We start from the raw sequence: 18,708 nt of genomic DNA on the forward strand, positions 1-18,708 counted from the left end.
TATGCACTGATGCTGCCTGACCTGCTGAGTTCCTCCAGTACGTCGTGTGTCTCCCCCTAATTCTTAACCCTACCAACCCCTTAGCTTTTGATTTGCTAAGTGGAAGGTCTCTAGGCATTGTTGGACTCTGAGCAGCTTTTTTAACTGAACTGTCAACTCACTCATCCCCCTCTATGTACAGGAAGCCATTAAGAGTCGCCGAAACTCGAAGCCGCAGCCTCGGCTACTTCTTCTTCTTGTGTTGTTTTATGGCGGTTGGCAAACCAGCTTTTAGGTGCATTACTGCCACCTGCTAGACTGGAGTGTGGATCGTTGGATCAACAGGAGAAGGGAAAAGAATTGCATTCCCTATATTCTATATAATAAACCTGAGTCTTTCAGATACTTCATGATACGGATCTGTATTTCTCTTGAATTCCCACTTAAAATGTCTTCTATACCCACATCAGTTTTTTTGTTTATCTTAAGCGCTCCTATCATCTTCACTCTTTCTTTTTGATACTTCTGACATTTTATCAATACATGTTCAACTGTTTCTGGTTGATTACAGGATTCACACAACCCAGTTGGATGTTTCCCTATTTTGTGTAATGTATAATTAAGATTAGTGTGTTCAGTTCTCAAACAACTGACGATCACTTCGGTCTTTCTATGTCCACTTGACAATCTTTTGTATCTGACTTGCCTCTGTATTTTGTACAGTTGTCCCCGTTTCACTCTCATCCCAATGTTTCTGCCATGTCTTCTCAATACGTGTTTTAATAATGCTCTTGACTTCTGCTTTGCTAAGACCGATCTGGACCTCTATTATAGACGGTCTGAGCGATTGTTCAGCTATACTCTCCACCTTTTCATTACCCTCCACTCCACAATGAGCAGGAACCCAAAGTAAGCTTACTTCTACCCCATTTTTGGTCAGTGTATATAACTTGCATAAAATCTTCAATAAAATATCCTGTCTACTTTCTGATTTTCTTGATTTGATCGAGGTTAATGCAGATAAACTGTCTGAGCAGATTACAGCCTTTTTGATATTATTTTCTTCTATCCAAGATAATAATGTTGTGGGGGTGGAACTGGACCCTCTGACGGTGGTGTCTGAAAAGAGGATGCTGTCCAAGTTGCATGCCATCTTGGACAATGTCTCCCATCCACTACATAATGTACTGGGTGGGCACAGGAGTACATTCAGCCAGAGACTCATTCCACCGAGATGCAACACAGAGCGTCATAGGAAGTCATTCCTGCCTGTGGCCATCAAACTTTACAACTCCTCCCTTGGAGGGTCAGGTACCCTGAGCCAATAGGCTAGTCCTGGATTTATTTCATAATTTGCTGGCATAACTTATATATTACTATTTAACTATTTATGGTTCTATTACTATTTATTATTTATGGTGCAACTGTAACATAGAAACATAGAAAATAGGTGCAGGAGTAGGCCATTCGGCCCTTCGAGCCTGCACCGCCATTTATTATGATCATGGCTGATCCTCCAACTCAGAACCCCGCCCCAGCCTTCCCTCCATACCCCTCGACCCCCGTAGCCACCAGGGCCATATCTAACTCCCTCTTAAATATAGCCAATGAACTGGCCTCAACTGTTTCCTGTGGCAGAGAATTCCACAGATTCACCACTCTCTGTGTGAAGAAGTTTTTCCTAATCTCGGTCCTAAAAGGCTTCCCCTCTATCCTCAAACTGTGGCCCCTCGTTCTGGACTTCCCCAACATCGGGAACAATCTTCCTGCATCTAGCCTGTCCAATCCCTTTAGGATCTTATACATTTCAATCAGATCCCCCCTCAATCTTCTAAATTCCAACGAGTACAAGCCCAGTTCATCCAGTCTTTCTTCATATGAAAGTCCTGCCATCCCAGGAATCAATCTGGTGAACCTTCTTTGTACTCCCTCTATGGCAAGGATGTCTTTCCTCAGATTAGGGGACCAAAACTGCACACAATAGTCCAGGTGTGGTCTCACCAAGGCCTTGTACAACTGCAGTAGTACCTCCCTGCTCCTGTACTCGAATCCTCTCGCTATAAATGCCAGCATACCATTCGCCTTTTTCACCGCCTGCTGTACCTGCATGCCCACTTTCAATGACTGGTGTATAATGACACCCAGGTCTCGTTGCACCTCCCCTTTTCCTAATCGGCCACCATTCAGATAATAATCTGTTTTCCTATTTTTGCCCACCAAAGTGGATAACTTCACATTTATCCACATTAAATTGCACATCTGCCATCAATTTGCCCACTCACCCAACCTATCCAAGTCACCCTGCATCCTCTTAGCATCCTCCTCACAGCTAACACTGCCACCCAGCTTCGTGTCATCCGCAAACTTGGAGATGCTGCATTTAATTCCCTTATCCAAGTCATTAATATATAACGAAAACCAATTTCCCCCGGGATCAATAAAGTATGACTATGACTATGACTATTTTTGGTCAGTGTACATAACTTGCATAAAATCTCCAATAAAATCTATTGCCTACTTTCTGATTTTCTTGATTTGATCGAGGTTAATGTAGATAAACTGTCTGAACAGAATACAGCCTTTTTTGTATTATTTTCTTCTATCCAAGATAATGCACTCAATATTGCCATAAATTCTGTCGTAGCCTCGGCTACTTTCGGCAGTTTCCGGCGGCGTTCGTGAGTTTCCGTGAGCAGGGATTTTTTTTCCCTCTCGGCTCTCTCCCCCTCTGCCGTGCGTCACGCCGTCGACGGGCGCCATGTTGTCGAGCTGTTTTGTTCAGTCATTGTGTAATGGAGAGAAACCCGGGGGTCGGATCCGCACAGAAAAAGCACCGAGAAAATACCAAAACGCTTAAACAGAGCCGGTTTATTTCCTATCTCTAGAATCAGTGACAGCTCAGTTGCTGGTAACTCTTAGAGGCAGACAAAAGCGAGCGAGAGAAAATGTCTCTCGAAAGCCTCAGCCTCACCTCCTCCAACAAGCAGTCCCCCAAAAACGAACACACCATCAACCTCACTGAGTCAGGAGACGAAAGGTCGAGTAAAAACAACCTTTTTTATCCAACATTTCGATATTTTATCTCTTTTTTTATTTATAAAAACAAACAAACAACAACCAAAAAAATCTTTAACAATCCACCAAGGTTTATTTTTATGAAAAAAGTAAGGAAACCTTGGAAACGGAAGGTAGAGGAATGTATCTTTGAATTAATATTTTTCTTTTTAGTCTCATTTTAAATCCTCTGGAAAAGTTTATTCGCTCGATTTAAAAATATATATATTGAAAGAGATATATATATATATATAAATAAACCAGGAATTTGAGGGAGGGGTATTTGAGGCCTATTTGCATGCTTGGGTGGAAGAGAGCAATGCGGATGTGTCTTTAATGCAGAGGAATTATTAACAGGAGAGCCTGTTTCTGTTATTGCATTCGAGTTTAATTATATTAATGCTTAATTTTTTCCTTTATAAATACTAATAAACGGAGCCCATTTAAAGGACATCGGCAAGTGACCTTTGAACTTTGATTTTTTTACCCAGCGTCCCCATGTAGCTTGTAAATAGAGAAACATTTATAATTTATTTTATCCCCTCTGTTGTGATGTGTTGGTGGTGATTTGCCTTTAAATATGCATGGTATATTAAAATATCTCTTGTCCTTATACAAATTGCAGCTGCCTAAAATGTATTTTATTTGTTCTGGTGACTTCAAAAATCTGTTCGTATCCAAACCAAAACAAAAACCCATCTTCTGTTTGTACAATATTGCGAAACATTGATACTGTATCCTTTACTGTTTTCTTTTCAAGAAGACAAAAGTGTCATTGTTCTAACTCTTTTCACTGTCTTCATTGTATAATTGACCCCTTGGTATACATTTTTTAATATATCATTTTCTGTGTGGCATGCCCATGAACAGTGTTGTCATTAGGATTTCAATAAATTGTAATGGGAATGTAAAAGTTCACTCCATATCCACTTGATCCGAAAATGTACAGTATACTTTTAAATTTCACCATTCTGGTTTCTGATTTTTTTTCTTTGGGCATAAATAACACAAAATAATGCAATAATTGAGAAAAATTACAATTAACAGACAACACTGAAATATTTTAAGGCTATGTTCAATTAAGTGCAGTAACGATTTGTTCTATTATCCTGCTGACAACACTGGAATGTTTTAAGGTGCAAAGAGGGTGTTGCAGGAAGTACTCAACTGCATTTTAGGCAATATATTCAGAATTAAAGATTCAACATTGACAGGTTCTGCCTTTTATTATAATTATCTTGGCCATAAACAAAACTGGAATTTTATCAATGCCCTGGAGTAAATCACCAAAATCATTTACAAGTCTTAAAACAGGTGTCATCAAAGGATTATGTTTTAAAAGAATAGAGTCCATTTTCTGGGGTAAGTGTAAACGTAAAGATCTCAATAACTTAATTTTGTGTACTATTACTTAATTAGATTTTAAATCAGGATTTAAAAAAAGTTAACATGATATGTGTGTGTACCAATAATATGTTTTCTGGTAATCCTTGTCAGTAATTATATATATTGGGGAGCAATGAGCTGAGAAATGTAGCAACACGGAAATTTAGAATTTCTGATCATAATTGGGATCTTAACAATTACCAAGGAGTTTTTTGTTTTCTCAAAAAATAAGGAAACCATGGAAATGGAAGGTTTCTTTGTTTGTTGATGAGAATGCTAAAAACAAAAAAGTGAATATTTTTATTATGTAATGGAGGATTACTCCAGTTTAGTTTCATAAGTTCTGCCAATCCTTGCTGCTGATCTGAAAAACTATTGGCACAATCAGGTAAATGTCCACCAATTCGCACAGCCGAAGTCTTGTGTAGGGAAAAACTAGCACTGTTCATTGGGAAATTTAAGATCAGTTTGAAAAACAGATGATTAAAAATGTTGTTCATGTTTACTTATTCTGTTCGTGGTTCACCACTTTCTAATTGTGATTAAAATCTTGGATTGTAATTCTATTATTAATGAAACAAGAAATAACTCCTTGCTTTAGTTTTTAGACAGTCTCAGTTGAAGAGAATTTGACTGAGACCATATTTATCTCTGTACTTTGATAAACGTAATTCGTATGAGTTAAAATTTCTTTAATTGGTTAGGGAAGGTGGTTCATTGGCATCATTGATAAATGTTCTGTCTATTTGCTTTGTGTTCCATTTCTTTTGTTCAAGTGCTGGCCAGTTCCCAAAAATGTAGTGGAATTAATAACAGGCTTTTTTAACTGTTTGGGGGCTCATGATAGATCAGTTACTTCTGTAGCATGTGTTTGGTGGCAGTCTGATATATTATTAAAATGCAGAATAGTATGAGGGATTTTTAAATTTTTATTTTGGCTAGTTTCGACACTACATTCATTATACTTTTACATTTAGTATCAATAGATGGTATGTCTCCACTAGACATCATATCGTTGAGTCAGCAGGCCCCAGGTTGTATATTTGGTTTGTGCTGAAACAGCTAATCTTAACTAGCATGACAATACAGAGTCTCAGTAAAAAAAAAGAGTTGTCTATTATGGAATAGGCTGCCTACAATCACTCATGAATAGAGACCTATCTGAGAGTATTCAGAGTACTATATTGCATCATGAATAGATGGTTGTAAGAGAGGAGATGAAGATGGGGGGGGAGGGTAGTGGTTAATGTAGCCACAACAGTTGCATTCTCTAATGCTAAGACATGAGGCATTTGATTCCTTCTGCTGCTTTTGTTCACAGTAGACCAGGCTCTGTATGCTCCCTTTATGAAGACCCCCATTTTATGAAAACAAGTTGTTAGCTTTATCAGAATAGATTGCTAAATGCAATTGGCTGGTCTCCATTCTTTACAAGATGTAAAGAACATAGAACAGTACAGCACAGGAATCGTCCATTCGGCCCACAATGTTGTGTGGATTCACTAAAGATATTTTATTGTAATTTACTATTAACGCTCTTTATCATTGATGGTGTCTTGTGTCAAAATCAGTTATTTGTTTGCTAATCAGTACACCACTAGTGGAAGTTACAGTCATTTTTTGCTGATCAGTACACCGTTCATTTTCCACAATGAACCATAATACTTGGGAGCAATGTGTGTTTTTTCCTCATATTCAGCTGGTGTCTTAAGAATATTTTTTCTATTAAATAGCAATTTCAAATCCAACTAGGGTTTCAACTATGTTAAATGCATATAACTAATTTATATTTAATGGATCATTTTTGGAGATGAGTTAAAATAGTGGCTTACATTCCCAAATTTATTGCATGGGTGGATTGGAGCTGCTTTATTCTGAAGTTACCATTGCTCTTGAGACAGGTTAGTAGTAATCTGGAACGTTCAGAAACATGACGCACCTTGCAGATCCTTAGAAGTCTTTAACCCAGTTTTAATTTGAGGGAGGTGCATCATATATCTAAATTTTTAACCTTTCCTCACGTTTAATGTAATTTAAGTTCTCTGTTTTATATGTGTTTTATCTGTAACTGTAAATATAACTGAAGTTTGTCTGAATGGAGCAGGAAGTCACTACAGTGTATCATGTTCCCATGTATTGTTCTATTTTTAAGCCTTGATATAACATCTTCTACCTAGAAGGAAAGGAAATTTATCATCCTTTTGCTAGCATTGTTGTGTATTTGCCAATTATCAGCTGTACAAAGCATTTCATTTCCTCCTTCATACCCCTGAGACTTGAGTTTGCTCAGATTCTGCCTAATGGGAATTGTAGCTCTGCTTTTGCCATATTGGAATATCAGAAATTTGAACTTAAAGTCAAGATTCCTTTTCTTCGTGCAGGCTGATTGATGGTCCAAGTTCAATTTGCATAAACAGTGAACAAATGAACTGAAAAATCAGCAACAACTTGTTTCAGTATGGCGCCAAATAAACACTACATTGTGTTTCATTGAAGCAGACTTGGAGAGAGAAAAATTACCCTGAGCTATAGGAAGTGGATTGGTGAGACTTTAAAACAGCATCAGGAGGGAGAAATTGAATCATTTCAGAAGTTAGGGATTTATGCCTGAAACTACACACAGCGAGGCAAGGAAGTGGGTGCGCACAAGCGGGCAAAGCTGAGTTACACAAAAATCTCCTATGGTTTTGGGACACTTACATTTTAAGTGTATGTACTGAGTCTAGGAATGCTATATTCTTATTGCCTTGAGCATATGATTATAGAAACATAGAAACATAGAAAATAGGTGCAGGAGTAGGCCATTCGGCCCTTCGAGCCTGCACCGCCATTTATTATGATCATGGCTGATCATCCAACTCAGAACCCAGCCTTCCCTCCATACCCCCTGACCCCTGTAGCCACAAGGGCCATATCTAACTTCCTTTTAAACATAGCTAATGAACTGGCCTCAACAGTTTGCTGTGGCAGAGAATTCCACAGATTCACCACTCTCTGTGTGAAGAAGTTTTTCCTAACCTCGGTCCTAAAAGGCTTCCCCTCTATCCTCAAACTGTGACCCCTCGTTCTAGACCTCCCCAACATCGGGAACAATCTTCCTGCATCTAGCCTGTCCAATCCCTTTAGGATCTTATACGTTTCAATCAGATCCCCCCTCAATCTTCTAAATTCCAACGAGTACAAGCCCAGTTCATCCAGTCTTTCTTCATATGAAAGACCTGCCATCCCAGGAATCAATCTGGTGAACCTTCTTTGTACTCCCTCTATGGCAAAGATGTCTTTCCTCAGATTAGGGGACCAAAACTGCACACAATACTCCAGGTGTGGTCTCACCAAGGCCTTGTACAACTGCAGTAGTACCTCCCTGCTCCTGTACTCGAATCCTCTCGCTATAAATGCCAGCATACCGTTCGCCTTTTTCACCGCCTGCTGTACCTGCATGCCCACTTTCAATGACTGGTGTATAATGACACCCAGGTCTCGTTGCACCTCCCCTTTTCCTAATCGGCCACCATTCAGATAATAATCTGTTTTCCTATTTTTGCCACCAAAGTGGATAACTTCACATTTATCCACATTAAATTGCATCTGCCATGAGTTTGCCCACTCACCCAACCTATCCAAGTCACCCTGCATCCTCTTAGCATCCTCCTCACTGCTAACACTGCCACCCAGCTTCGTGTCATCCGCAAACTTGGAGATGCTGCATTTAATTCCCTCATCCAAGTCATTAATATATATTGTAAACAACTGGGGTCCCAGCACTGAGCCTTGCGGTACCCCACTAGTCACCGCCTGCCATTATACAGTGCATGTGATGTTTTTCGGAGCACCTGTGCACATATGTACTTGTGCATATGGCAATAAACTTGACTTTGACCTTGATACACATTCACTGCGTCAGGGTGTTGCTTATATCAGATGTTTATGTTTTATGTATGATGTTTCCCATTCTATCCAAAATATAGTAAACCAGCTTGCTGACTTTTGAACAGCTGCATTAAAAGCCGCAGTTTACAGTAAAATAAGCAAAAAATGTCTTCAATAGTGTTTGCTTTATGAAAGAGAAAATCAATGTCTTTGAAGTGTATCGTTTAATGTACAGAATTTAGTCATGTTCCCTGTTCAATTTTCTCATAGAAATATCCAGTCAGGAATGTAAAATCACCTTTTGTGCTGTTTGATCTTTCTCCCACCTAAACATTACTGAGTCCCACTGCAGTCCAACCTTTGGATTCCTGCCTGAGTGTGTGGATGTTTGATATTGGCATCTTGGCAATAGAGTTGATCCTTGTCCTCATCAGAAATCCACATTTTCCATATGGTAATCTTCACACTTGTTGTCCTGGCTTGTTCTCCCACCATGATTGGGAATTGAAGTTAGCTTCAATATTTCTACATCATCTTTGCTGAGATTAGTTACCTCAAGGCAACTGAGATATCAAAACTTGCAATCTTCCTGGGATACTCACAACATTCTTGCTTTTTTTTTTAATAGCTGTGAGAAACCAAACATTGTTCTGAGCAGGAAATTTTTATGTGGCCTGAAAACTGCACGGCATCTAAGTGAAATTATAGTTTATAATTGGACTAATAACTCTGGCATGGTAGCATAGTGGTTAGTGTAAAGCTATTACAGCTCCAGTAACCTGGTTTCATTTCCAGCTACTGTCCGTAAGGAGTTTGTACATTCACCCTGTGACCCGTGGATTTCCTCCGGGTGCTCTGGTTTCCTCCCACACATTCCAAAGGCATTCAGTTTAGTAGTTTAATTGATCACATGGGTGTAAGTGGCCCAAAAGGGTTACCATGCTGTATCTCCAAATAAATAAATAAATAATAAGCCGTGCATGCAAACATTACACAGCAACATTACAGTTTCAAAGTGAATCAGATGCCTTTCATAATGCATAAAATTTAATTGTCAGTAATTTTAATTAATGAAAACAGAAAAAATTGCAGGACCTCGAAACTGGAAATAAGAATCAAAAATGCTGGATCAAGCTTCAACTATGGAAAGACCCCGAGTACCTCCAGTGCTTGGTGTGTTATGCCGGATTACAGAATTTACAGTCCTTGTTTGTACAGTCTCCCATCTGAATTAACTCTTCAAATTGGAGACCCTTTGTGAGGATCTAAAATTACCTTTTAATTAATTTACACAACCTCTGAGAATAGGATGTGTTTGCTCTGTTTCTCCCATGGATGTACTGGCACATAGAGAAGTGAGGGCTGAAAATATGGTCATTCATGAAAAAATAATGTCCCATTGTTTAGTTTGCACCCCCTTCCAATTGAAGCAACAATTAATTTTGAAGTTAACAAGGTTCACGAAAATTATTCTGGGATTGTAAGCTTATCATATGAGGGACATTGATGGCACTGGGCCTGTTCCCCCTGGAATTCAGAAGAATTAGGGGAATCTCATCGAAACCTATCAAATGGTGAAAGGCCTCAATAAAGTGGATGTGGACTGGATGGGGGAGTCTAAGACCAGAGGGCACAGCCTCAGAATAGAGGGGCATCCTTTTAGAATGGAGATGAGGAGGAATTTCATCAGCCAGAAAGTGGTGAATCTGTGGAATTCATTTTCACAAGCAACTGTGGAGAGCAAGTCTTTATGTATGTTTAAGGCAGAGGTTGATAGGTTTTTGATTAGTCGGGGCATGAAGGGATATGGGAAGACAGGCAGGAGATTGGGGCTAAGATGGAAATGGATCAGCCATGATGAAATGGCGGAGCAGACTCAATGGGCCAAATGGCCTAATTCTGCTGCTGTAGATTATAATCTTATGGTTTTAACTTTCTTCACTGAATAATAACTTTTTCATTAAAGCACCTGAAATGTACTTCATCTTGTTGAGCCCTGAGCACTGGGAAAACAAAGGGTTTATTCATAAAACAAAATTATTTTGTTTTTAAACAAAACTACATTTTAAAACTTTATTAACAGGTTGCTTAATATCATAGTGTTAGGTTTTTGTTAAAGTACATGCTATTTGAGCTTCAAGAGTAAAATTTTTATCCTACTTCTAAACCCTTAGCAGAAATGGATGGTAGTCAGTAATAATCTTAAATATCTACAGCATTCTTATTCCTATAACTTGATTACAGCTGCTGTTAAAAGTCTCATTTGGTTCCAAACATCCTTTTTAATTGATTTTGACTTTCAATTTCCTACATCATCAATCTGTCAACTGATATTTACTATATTCCTTTTTTTTGATATTATAGAGAAGAAGGTGAACTGGAGGAAGGAGAATTGCAAGATGATGGTGAGGAAGCGGATGTTCAGGAGGAATCCCAAGAAAAAGTCAAGAAAGATCAATCAGAAAAACAGGATTGGGATCATGAAGATGATGAGAAAGATAAGGACAAAGCCCATCGTAGGATGAAGAGAAAGAGGAAGAAAGAAAGAGAAAGAGAAAGAGAAAAAGAAAAGAAGAGATCAAAAAAGAAACGAAAGTCAAAGCATAAGGTACTTGGTTCTAAAGCTTAGTATGAACTTGAGATTTCCAGAATATGGGTCAACTTACTCTTTAAACATGCATATGTTTTTGTAACTAAGCCTTAAGATTTTCTAAAATTGTGCATAAATCTAATGATTTTGAAGAACAGACCTGTCTCTTATTTTTATCTTTTTTCTGTAATTAGAGTTATAGACACATAAAAAAGTACAGCACAGAAACAGGCCCGTCTGCCCCTCTAGTCTGTGCTGAACCATTTAAACTGCCTACTCCCATCAACCTGCATGTGGACCATAGCCCTCCATATCCTTGATATACTATCCATGTATCTGTCCACACTTCTCTTAAACATTGAAATCGAGCTCGCATGTACCACTTGTGCTGGCAGCTCATTCCACACTCTCACAACATTCTGATTGAAGAAGTTTCCCCTCATATTCCCCTTAAATATTTCACCTTTTGCTCTTAACTCATGACCCCTAGTTGTAGTTCCACCCAAACTCAGTGGAAAAAGCCTGCTTGCATTTATCTCATTGATACCCCTCTTAATTTTGTATACCTTTATCAAATCCTGCCTCAGTCTTTTACGTCTGAATGAATAAAGTCCTAACCTATTCAATCTTTCCTATTAACTTGAAGTCTGTTACTACCCTCCTCACAGTTCAACATTTCTCTGTGTTTTGTGTTATCTGCAAATTCACTAGCATCCAAAATATTAAGAAAAACAACTGCACTGGCACTTTTCTGTAGGTTGAAAAAAATAACACTACTCTCCTATTTAGCCAATTTCTATTCATGCTGCTATAGCCACTTTTATTGTTTGCCTTCAGTTCTGATGACAAGTCTGTCATTAATTAAACATCTTTGGGAGATCCACATACAGCACATTAATTGCATCTCCCTCTCATTAACTCACTGTCATCTTATCTCAAAATTCTTTACCAGTTTTAGTTCGGTATGATTTAAAAAATCTAAGCAGGCTTTCCCCAGTCAACCAAGCCAGTGAGTAGTAGGATCTAGATTATTGTTTATAGAACTTTCCCTAACACCAAGTTTAAACTGACTAGTCTGATATGACTTGAAGTTAACATTTATTTCTGAGCAAAGGTGTAACATTTTCAATTTTCCATGTTTGACGTGTGGAAGATTATTGCCAAATTTTCCACTAACACTCCTGAGGATGCATTCCATTTGATCAAGGTGGTTTATTCACTAAAAGTGCAGCGAACCTTTCTGATACCTTCACTTTATCTATTATTATCACAGCAAAAATCCTATTTACATCATCTTCAGTTGAGACTCCAGTAGTATCACCCTGGCTGGCAAAGATATACGTAGCTTAGCCATGCACTCTTATCTCTCTGTAAATGTATTTTCTTCCTGATCTCCGATTATCCACATCTCCTTCACAGTGCATTTCCTGGTCACCTGAAATATATTTAGATTCCCATTTAGGTTTGTTGCCATTGTTTCTAAATGAGAATCCAAACTTATTTTCAGTCCCCCTTAAACTTTGTACAATTGGCCCAGTTCTCTCTTGTTTTAATAATGTGGCATCCATCATACAGTGTTTTTGAGTTAAATCTCATTCTGTTATCCAAGCAGCACTGACGTTAATGTTCTTGCCTTTCTCCTGAATTAGATGCACTTAGATTAGAGGTTCCCAGCCTTTTTTATGCCATGGACCCCCTACCATTAACCAAAGTGTCCATGGGCCCCAGTTGGGAACCCCTGACCTAGATTGTATCTGACACATCTCTATGTTAAAGACCTCTCATTATTTAGTTGCAGTTTTGTCTGCCAAGGTTTATTCCAATGAATTTGGGCCTGATACTTTCTTACTGTTTTGAAATTCACTATTTTCTGAATGACTTTTTATCTCTTTATAACCTCCAAGGTCTGTGTACAAACCAAGAGTTCATTGAAAGGAAGGAATTGAAGAAAATCAGTATTGGTAAAGCAATAGTTCTGGGGAAATTCATGAGCTTAAGGGTTGAGAAACCCCTAAAGCCAAATAATCTATATCCCGGAATACAAATGGGATGGCTTTGAAAATAGTGGATGAGTTGGTGGCCATCTTCCAAAATTCTTTGGCGTCTGGAGCAGTTACTCGATACCTCCATCTAAAAGGAGAAGTGGGGGGGGGGAGGAAACATGGAATTGCAGATCTGAAGGCCTAACATCAGCCTTCATCAGTAGAGAAAATATGTTAATAAGATAGCTGGAATGCAATAGCAGGATTGCACAAATCAGCGTAAGTTTATGAGAGTGAAATTGAGACTTTATTTGAGGATGCAATTACTGGACTACATAAGGGAGAATCAGACGAAATATGTATTTGAACTTTCAGTAGACTTAACTGTTTTTAGACCCAAAGTCATAGAGTCATTGAGCTGGAAGTAAATCGTTTGGCCCACCAAGTTGATGGAACCCTTGAGCAGCCAATTAAACTAATTCTTCAGGTCTTTGCAACTCCCTTCAGAATAATGGTTCCGCATGGATTAGATAGGCCATAGGGCCTGGTTCTGTGCTATAGTGCTTTGAGTGTTCCAAAACAACGTTGTAATGTAGTAGTATTGTAATTTTTCCAGCAAACCTGTTGAGTTTAAAGAGTGCCTGAGAAAAGCTGGGAAGTTTCAAGGGCGTGTGGTATGTCTTAAAGAGAATGTAGAAAGCCTTATGTCTTAAAGAGAATGCAGAAACTGAGGCCTTATTGTGAAGGAAAGTTCAAGAAACAGCAGCCAGTGAGCCACGAGAACACTGGGATTTCCAAATAATTGGATAACAAAGTTTTAGTGTATCATGAAATTACATAGTTTTACTTATCCGAACCATTCCCCAGATCTTTGTTTAAATCCTCTGAGATTTTATCTCCTGTGTTTGTTTTAAATTCACTGGGTTATCTTTCTCATGTTCCTTTTAAACACACTTACTTCCATATTTTTCCTTATGGCGGAGAAGGGTATCATTTGGCCTCTCAGCTCACAGGGTAATCTTATTCCACCACTAATCTATTCTCTACACATTCCTATCAATTCTCCCAACCATCAGCACAAGGTACAATTTACAATGACCAAATTAACCTCCCAGCCCCTTCGTATTTGTCACGTGGGATGAAAAGCAGATGATTACAAGGAAAATGTAGAAACTCTACTCAGACAGCGCAGGCAGGTAAGTAACGCTGTGAGAAAGCAGCTCTGTTATCCGCATTACTGTGCCATCCATTCAGGTTAAGTAAGCAGTCAAGAAGGAAAATGGCACATTATCATTGGTTGAAGAGGATTTGAGCACAGAAACAAGGATATCTTGATCAACTGTACAGAGCTAGTGAGATCCTTTCCTGGAGTATTGTGTATAGTTTTGCTCTTCTTTGAGGTAAGATATTCCTGTTGTGGAGGGAGTGCAGTTTACCAAGCTGATTTCTGGAGATGGCAAGACCAATGTCTAAAGATAACTTCCAAAATGTTGTCACTGTCTCGTAAACAAATATGTTACCATAACAACTCTGTTAACCAATTATTTGGTAGATCACCGTGTTGTAATGGATAGAAATTTGATTGTGTCTATCAGACTGGGAGACTGTTTCACTGAACACCTACGCTCTGTCTGCCAGAGAAAGCAGGATCTCCCAGAGGCCACACATTTTAATTCCACATCCCATTCCCATTCTGATATGTCAATCCACGGCCTCCCCTACTGTCAAGATGAAGCCACACTCAGGTTGGAGGAACAACACCTTATATTCCGTCTGGGTAGCCTCCAACCTGATGGCACGAACATTGATTTCTCTAACTTCCGTTAATGCCCCTCCTCCCCTTCTTACCCCATCTCTCATTTATTTTTATCCCCCCCCTTTTTTTTCTTTTCTCTCTCTCCCTCTCACAATCACCCCTTGCCTGCTCTCAATCTTCCTCTGGGCTCCCCTCCCCCCTTCTTTCTCCCTAGACCTCCTGTCCCATGATCCTCCCCCTTCTCCAACTCTGTATCCCTTGTGCCAATAAACTTTCCGGCTCTTAGCTTCTTCCCTCCCCCCTCCTGTCTTCTCCTATCATTTCAGATCTCCCCCTCCCCCTCCCACTTTCAAATCTCTTACTGTCTCTTCTTTCAGTTAGTCCTGACGAAGGGTTTCGACCCGAAACGTCGACTGTACTTCTTCCTATAGATGCTGCCTGGCCTGCTGCGTTCCACCAGCATTTTGTGTGTGTTGCTTGAATTTCTAGTATTTGCAGATTTTCTCGTGTTTGTGTCTATCTTTGCTGTTTTTTTAAGGTTTCTACTGCAATTCTCTTTTCAGCGACATGTGTCTTCCAGTGATGATTATTCGGATTATAGTGATGAGTCTGACTATAGTCCTGGAGAGAAGGGATACCGGAAATATCGAGATTACAGTCCACCGTATATGCAGGTATGGACAGATAATAAATTGTTGTGCTGTTGAATCATTTTATTTGGAGAGAAGTATGGATACCTATATGAGCTGGAATTGAGTATGAAAGGGGAAGCAGTTCAGTGATTGAAGTATAAAGGAAGGTGCTTGTGATTGTCAGAGATCATCCATCTCATTCTCAGTACAGTTCTGCAGGAGTTCCTCAGCACAGTGTCCAAGAAGCAGCCTTCAACTGATTTATCACGATTCCTCACAATTGAAGGAGCCTACACATGTGAAAGCTACACATTTTTCTAGCATGGACTAATAAGTTATAAGTAACGTTTGCAGCACAAGAAGTGTCAGACACTGATTATCTCCAACAAGGGAGAGTTTAAGAATGTACCCTTAACATTTAGAGGCATTATCATTATTAAGTACCCCACTGTCAATATTTAGGGGATCACCGCTGACCAGAAGCCCAGCTGAACCAGCTGTATAAATCCTGTGGCTCCAAGGACAAGTCAGAGGCTGGGGTATCATGCGTCTCACCACGTGGATTACTTTTAATTTAGTTGGATGAGTGCAGTGCCAACAATTTCTGAAACTCCACACCATCCGAGGCAAAGCAGCCCCCTTGATTGTTACCCAATCAGCCACTCTCCACATCCGTTCCCTTTGCCACTAATGTGCAGCAGCAGCGTTTACAAAAATGCAGTCCAGGATAATGCAGCAACACGTCACAAAGCTGCAATTTCTGCCGCCAAAGAAGGACAATGGACAGCAGACACGGAGGAATGCTTGCCTCTCTAGGTCCTGCTCGAAGTGGCACGCTATCTAGTGTATCACGGCGGGTCCTTCATCACTGGGTCTAAATCCTGGAACTGCTTTCCCAGCAACACTGTAGGAATACTTTCACCAGAAGGATGACAGTAATTAGAGAAGTTGGCACATTGCTACAAACTCAGTGACATTTAGGAATGGATAATAAATGATGGTCTTGTCAGATCCTGAAAATGAAAGGAAGGAAAACCTTATGGGATGCCAGGTAGCCTCTAGACCAGGGGGTCTTAACCTGGGATCCATGGACCCCTCAGGGGTCTGTGAGCTTGGAAGGAAAAATATTCATATCTTTGTTTTCACTAACCTCTAACTGAAATTTAGCCTTTCCTCCAATTTTAAATGTAGGCAACAAACTGCAGTAGTATTAGCAGTTCCTGTGACTTTGTCACCAATGGAAAGCACAGATATTTTCATATCATATTACAGTAGTTACAAACATCTTAAAATATCCTTTGATCATTCATCAGTACTTGTTATTTAATGTATTAATGAAGAAGCACATTTTTTATTGTATCATAAATTCGTTTTTTCAAATATTTTGATAACTGTATTTCAACATAATTGGATTCTTTGTAATTCTATGTTCTTTATTTTATGTATTTATATGCATGATTCTGAGAAGGGGTCCGTAGACTCTACCGGACTGTCAGAGGGGTCCATGGCCTATAAAAGGTTACGATCGCCTGCTCTAGACAGTAGAGGAGCACAGGTTGAGTAGAATTCAAGCAAAAAGCAAAAAAAAACAAACCTGAAGATGCATCTCTTTTATAGGATTATTAAAAGAAAAGTCAAAATTGAAAGAGTGGTATCTCACATTTTCATAGTGTGTTGGCTGGAAGCATTAAATATACTATTGTAAATGTTATTTTGTGTTCAACAGTGCTTAACCCCTTACCAATATTAACATCATTGCTGTTGGGAAATGGTTCTCTACCTTCAATACTGAACTGAACTATACAGGATCAGGCTATTTCGCTCAGGATATTGCTGTCAATCTGCTGTATACTCCCACTGTGGGGTTGGATGTGAACATAACAACCACATACCATTATGCTTTGATAATTGAACATTTTTTCTGATTTTCTTTCACTCTTTCAATTAATTACTTGTCTTTTGTTTATTTAACCCAGCCACCTTATCCCTCATCTTCAGGGGCTCCTTTGTCAAAGAAGACCTATATGAAACCAGAGAAGATGAATTACAATATGTATGAGGAGTATGAAGATGAACAGTATATTGACTATGAGGGGGTGGAGGAGGAGGAAGTACCAGATGAGGAAGAAGAAGAATATGATGATTTTGCCAAAGAATTAAGCCAGTATAGAAAAGCAAAGGAGGCCTCTCAGCAACAGCAGCAACAACAACAACAGCAGCAGCAACAACACCAACAGCAAAGCCATGTGCCTATGGGACACCGAGGACATGGAACATCAGGTATATCTGGTAGGAAGATGAACTCCAGTGTTTGTCCATTTTCTGTTCTTTTCCATCTGCACCTACGGAATTGACATTTTGGGATATCTTATTGTCTTCTTTTCCATCTGCTCCTATGGAGTTAACTTTTTTTGGGATACCCTGTGGTCCCCAACCACTGGGCCGCAAAGCATATGCTACCGGGCCGTGAGGAAATGATATGATTTGGGGATATGAAACGATATGAGTCAGCTGCACCGTTCCTCATTCCCTGTCACGCACTGTTGAACTTGAACACCCCCCTCCCCCCATCGGCTGGTCTGCAAGAATATTGTCAATATTAAACTGGTCCACGGTACAAAGAAGGTTGGGGACCCCTGCCTTATTGTCAATCAATGAGCTCATTCTTGATTAATCAATTAATTCTGAATCCTCTTGAGAAATCTATTTCTATCAGGAGTCACTGGATAATGATCATCACTGCAAAAAAACAGCCATTTCTTTGCGCTGCTCTTTAATATAGAAATGCTGAGGTGGTTGTGACATGCCCGTGTTTTCGGCCCTGGCTCTGTCTGACCTTTATCAGCCCAGCAATTCTCAAGATTTATGAGTCTTTCCAGTTAAAGATCGTCCTTTGCCTTGATTTAGATATTTGCAGATCAGTAGCCAAATAAGATATCTGACTTACCATTGATGGTACAAAGCAACCCACACAATGCTGGAGGAACTCAGCAGGCTAGGTAGCTTCAATAGAAAAGAGCTTAACAGTCAACATTTTAGGCTGAGACCCTTCTTCAGTCCAGAAGAAGGGCCTTGGTCTAAAATGCCAACTGTTTACACTTTTCTAGAGCTGCTGCCTGACCTGCTGAGTTCCTCCAGCAATTTGTGTGAGTTGCTCCGGATTTCCAGCATCTGCAGATCTTCTCGTGTGTGTTGGTGGTAATTGTTTTGGAATTTCTGCAATGAATCTTTATGCCTTTCTGCTTTAAGAACTCTCTCAAAAACCTCCACCACCTGTCCTGGTAGGCACTTACATGGCCTTGTGCCATATCTCTCTGGATAATTCACTAAGATACAGAAAAAACTTCAGCAGCAAAAACTTGCCTGGATGTTGCTGTGTTTTATTAGTAGTTCTTCTCAGGGTTTATGAACAGTGTTTATCCTTGTAATTACTTTTAAGTTTTGCAATGTCTGTGAGAA

At 39.4% G+C, this 18,708-nt stretch overlaps 1 protein-coding gene across 4 annotated transcripts in view; it reads left to right on the top strand.

Moving 5' to 3' along the window:
- Positions 1-2,747: 2,747 nt before the first annotated feature.
- Positions 2,748-18,708, top strand: part of zc3h4 (zinc finger CCCH-type containing 4) — a 49,359-nt gene continuing 33,398 nt past the window's right edge. For 2 of the 4 annotated variants that reach the window (XM_063059883.1, XM_063059885.1), the window contains exons 1-4: positions 2,748-3,016; positions 10,654-10,897; positions 15,181-15,291; positions 17,226-17,538. In XM_063059883.1, coding sequence (XP_062915953.1) covers positions 2,925-3,016; positions 10,654-10,897; positions 15,181-15,291; positions 17,226-17,538 — 760 coding nt within the window. In that variant the 5' untranslated portion in view covers positions 2,748-2,924. Of the gene's footprint in view, positions 3,017-4,261; positions 4,396-10,653; positions 10,898-15,180; positions 15,292-17,225; positions 17,539-18,708 lie in introns of those variants that run through there. The other 2 variants (XM_063059886.1, XM_063059887.1) reach the window with 2 other exon arrangements.

Source organism: Mobula hypostoma, chromosome 10 (assembly GCF_963921235.1).
Source record: "Mobula hypostoma chromosome 10, sMobHyp1.1, whole genome shotgun sequence".
NCBI lineage: Eukaryota > Metazoa > Chordata > Chondrichthyes > Myliobatiformes > Myliobatidae > Mobula > Mobula hypostoma.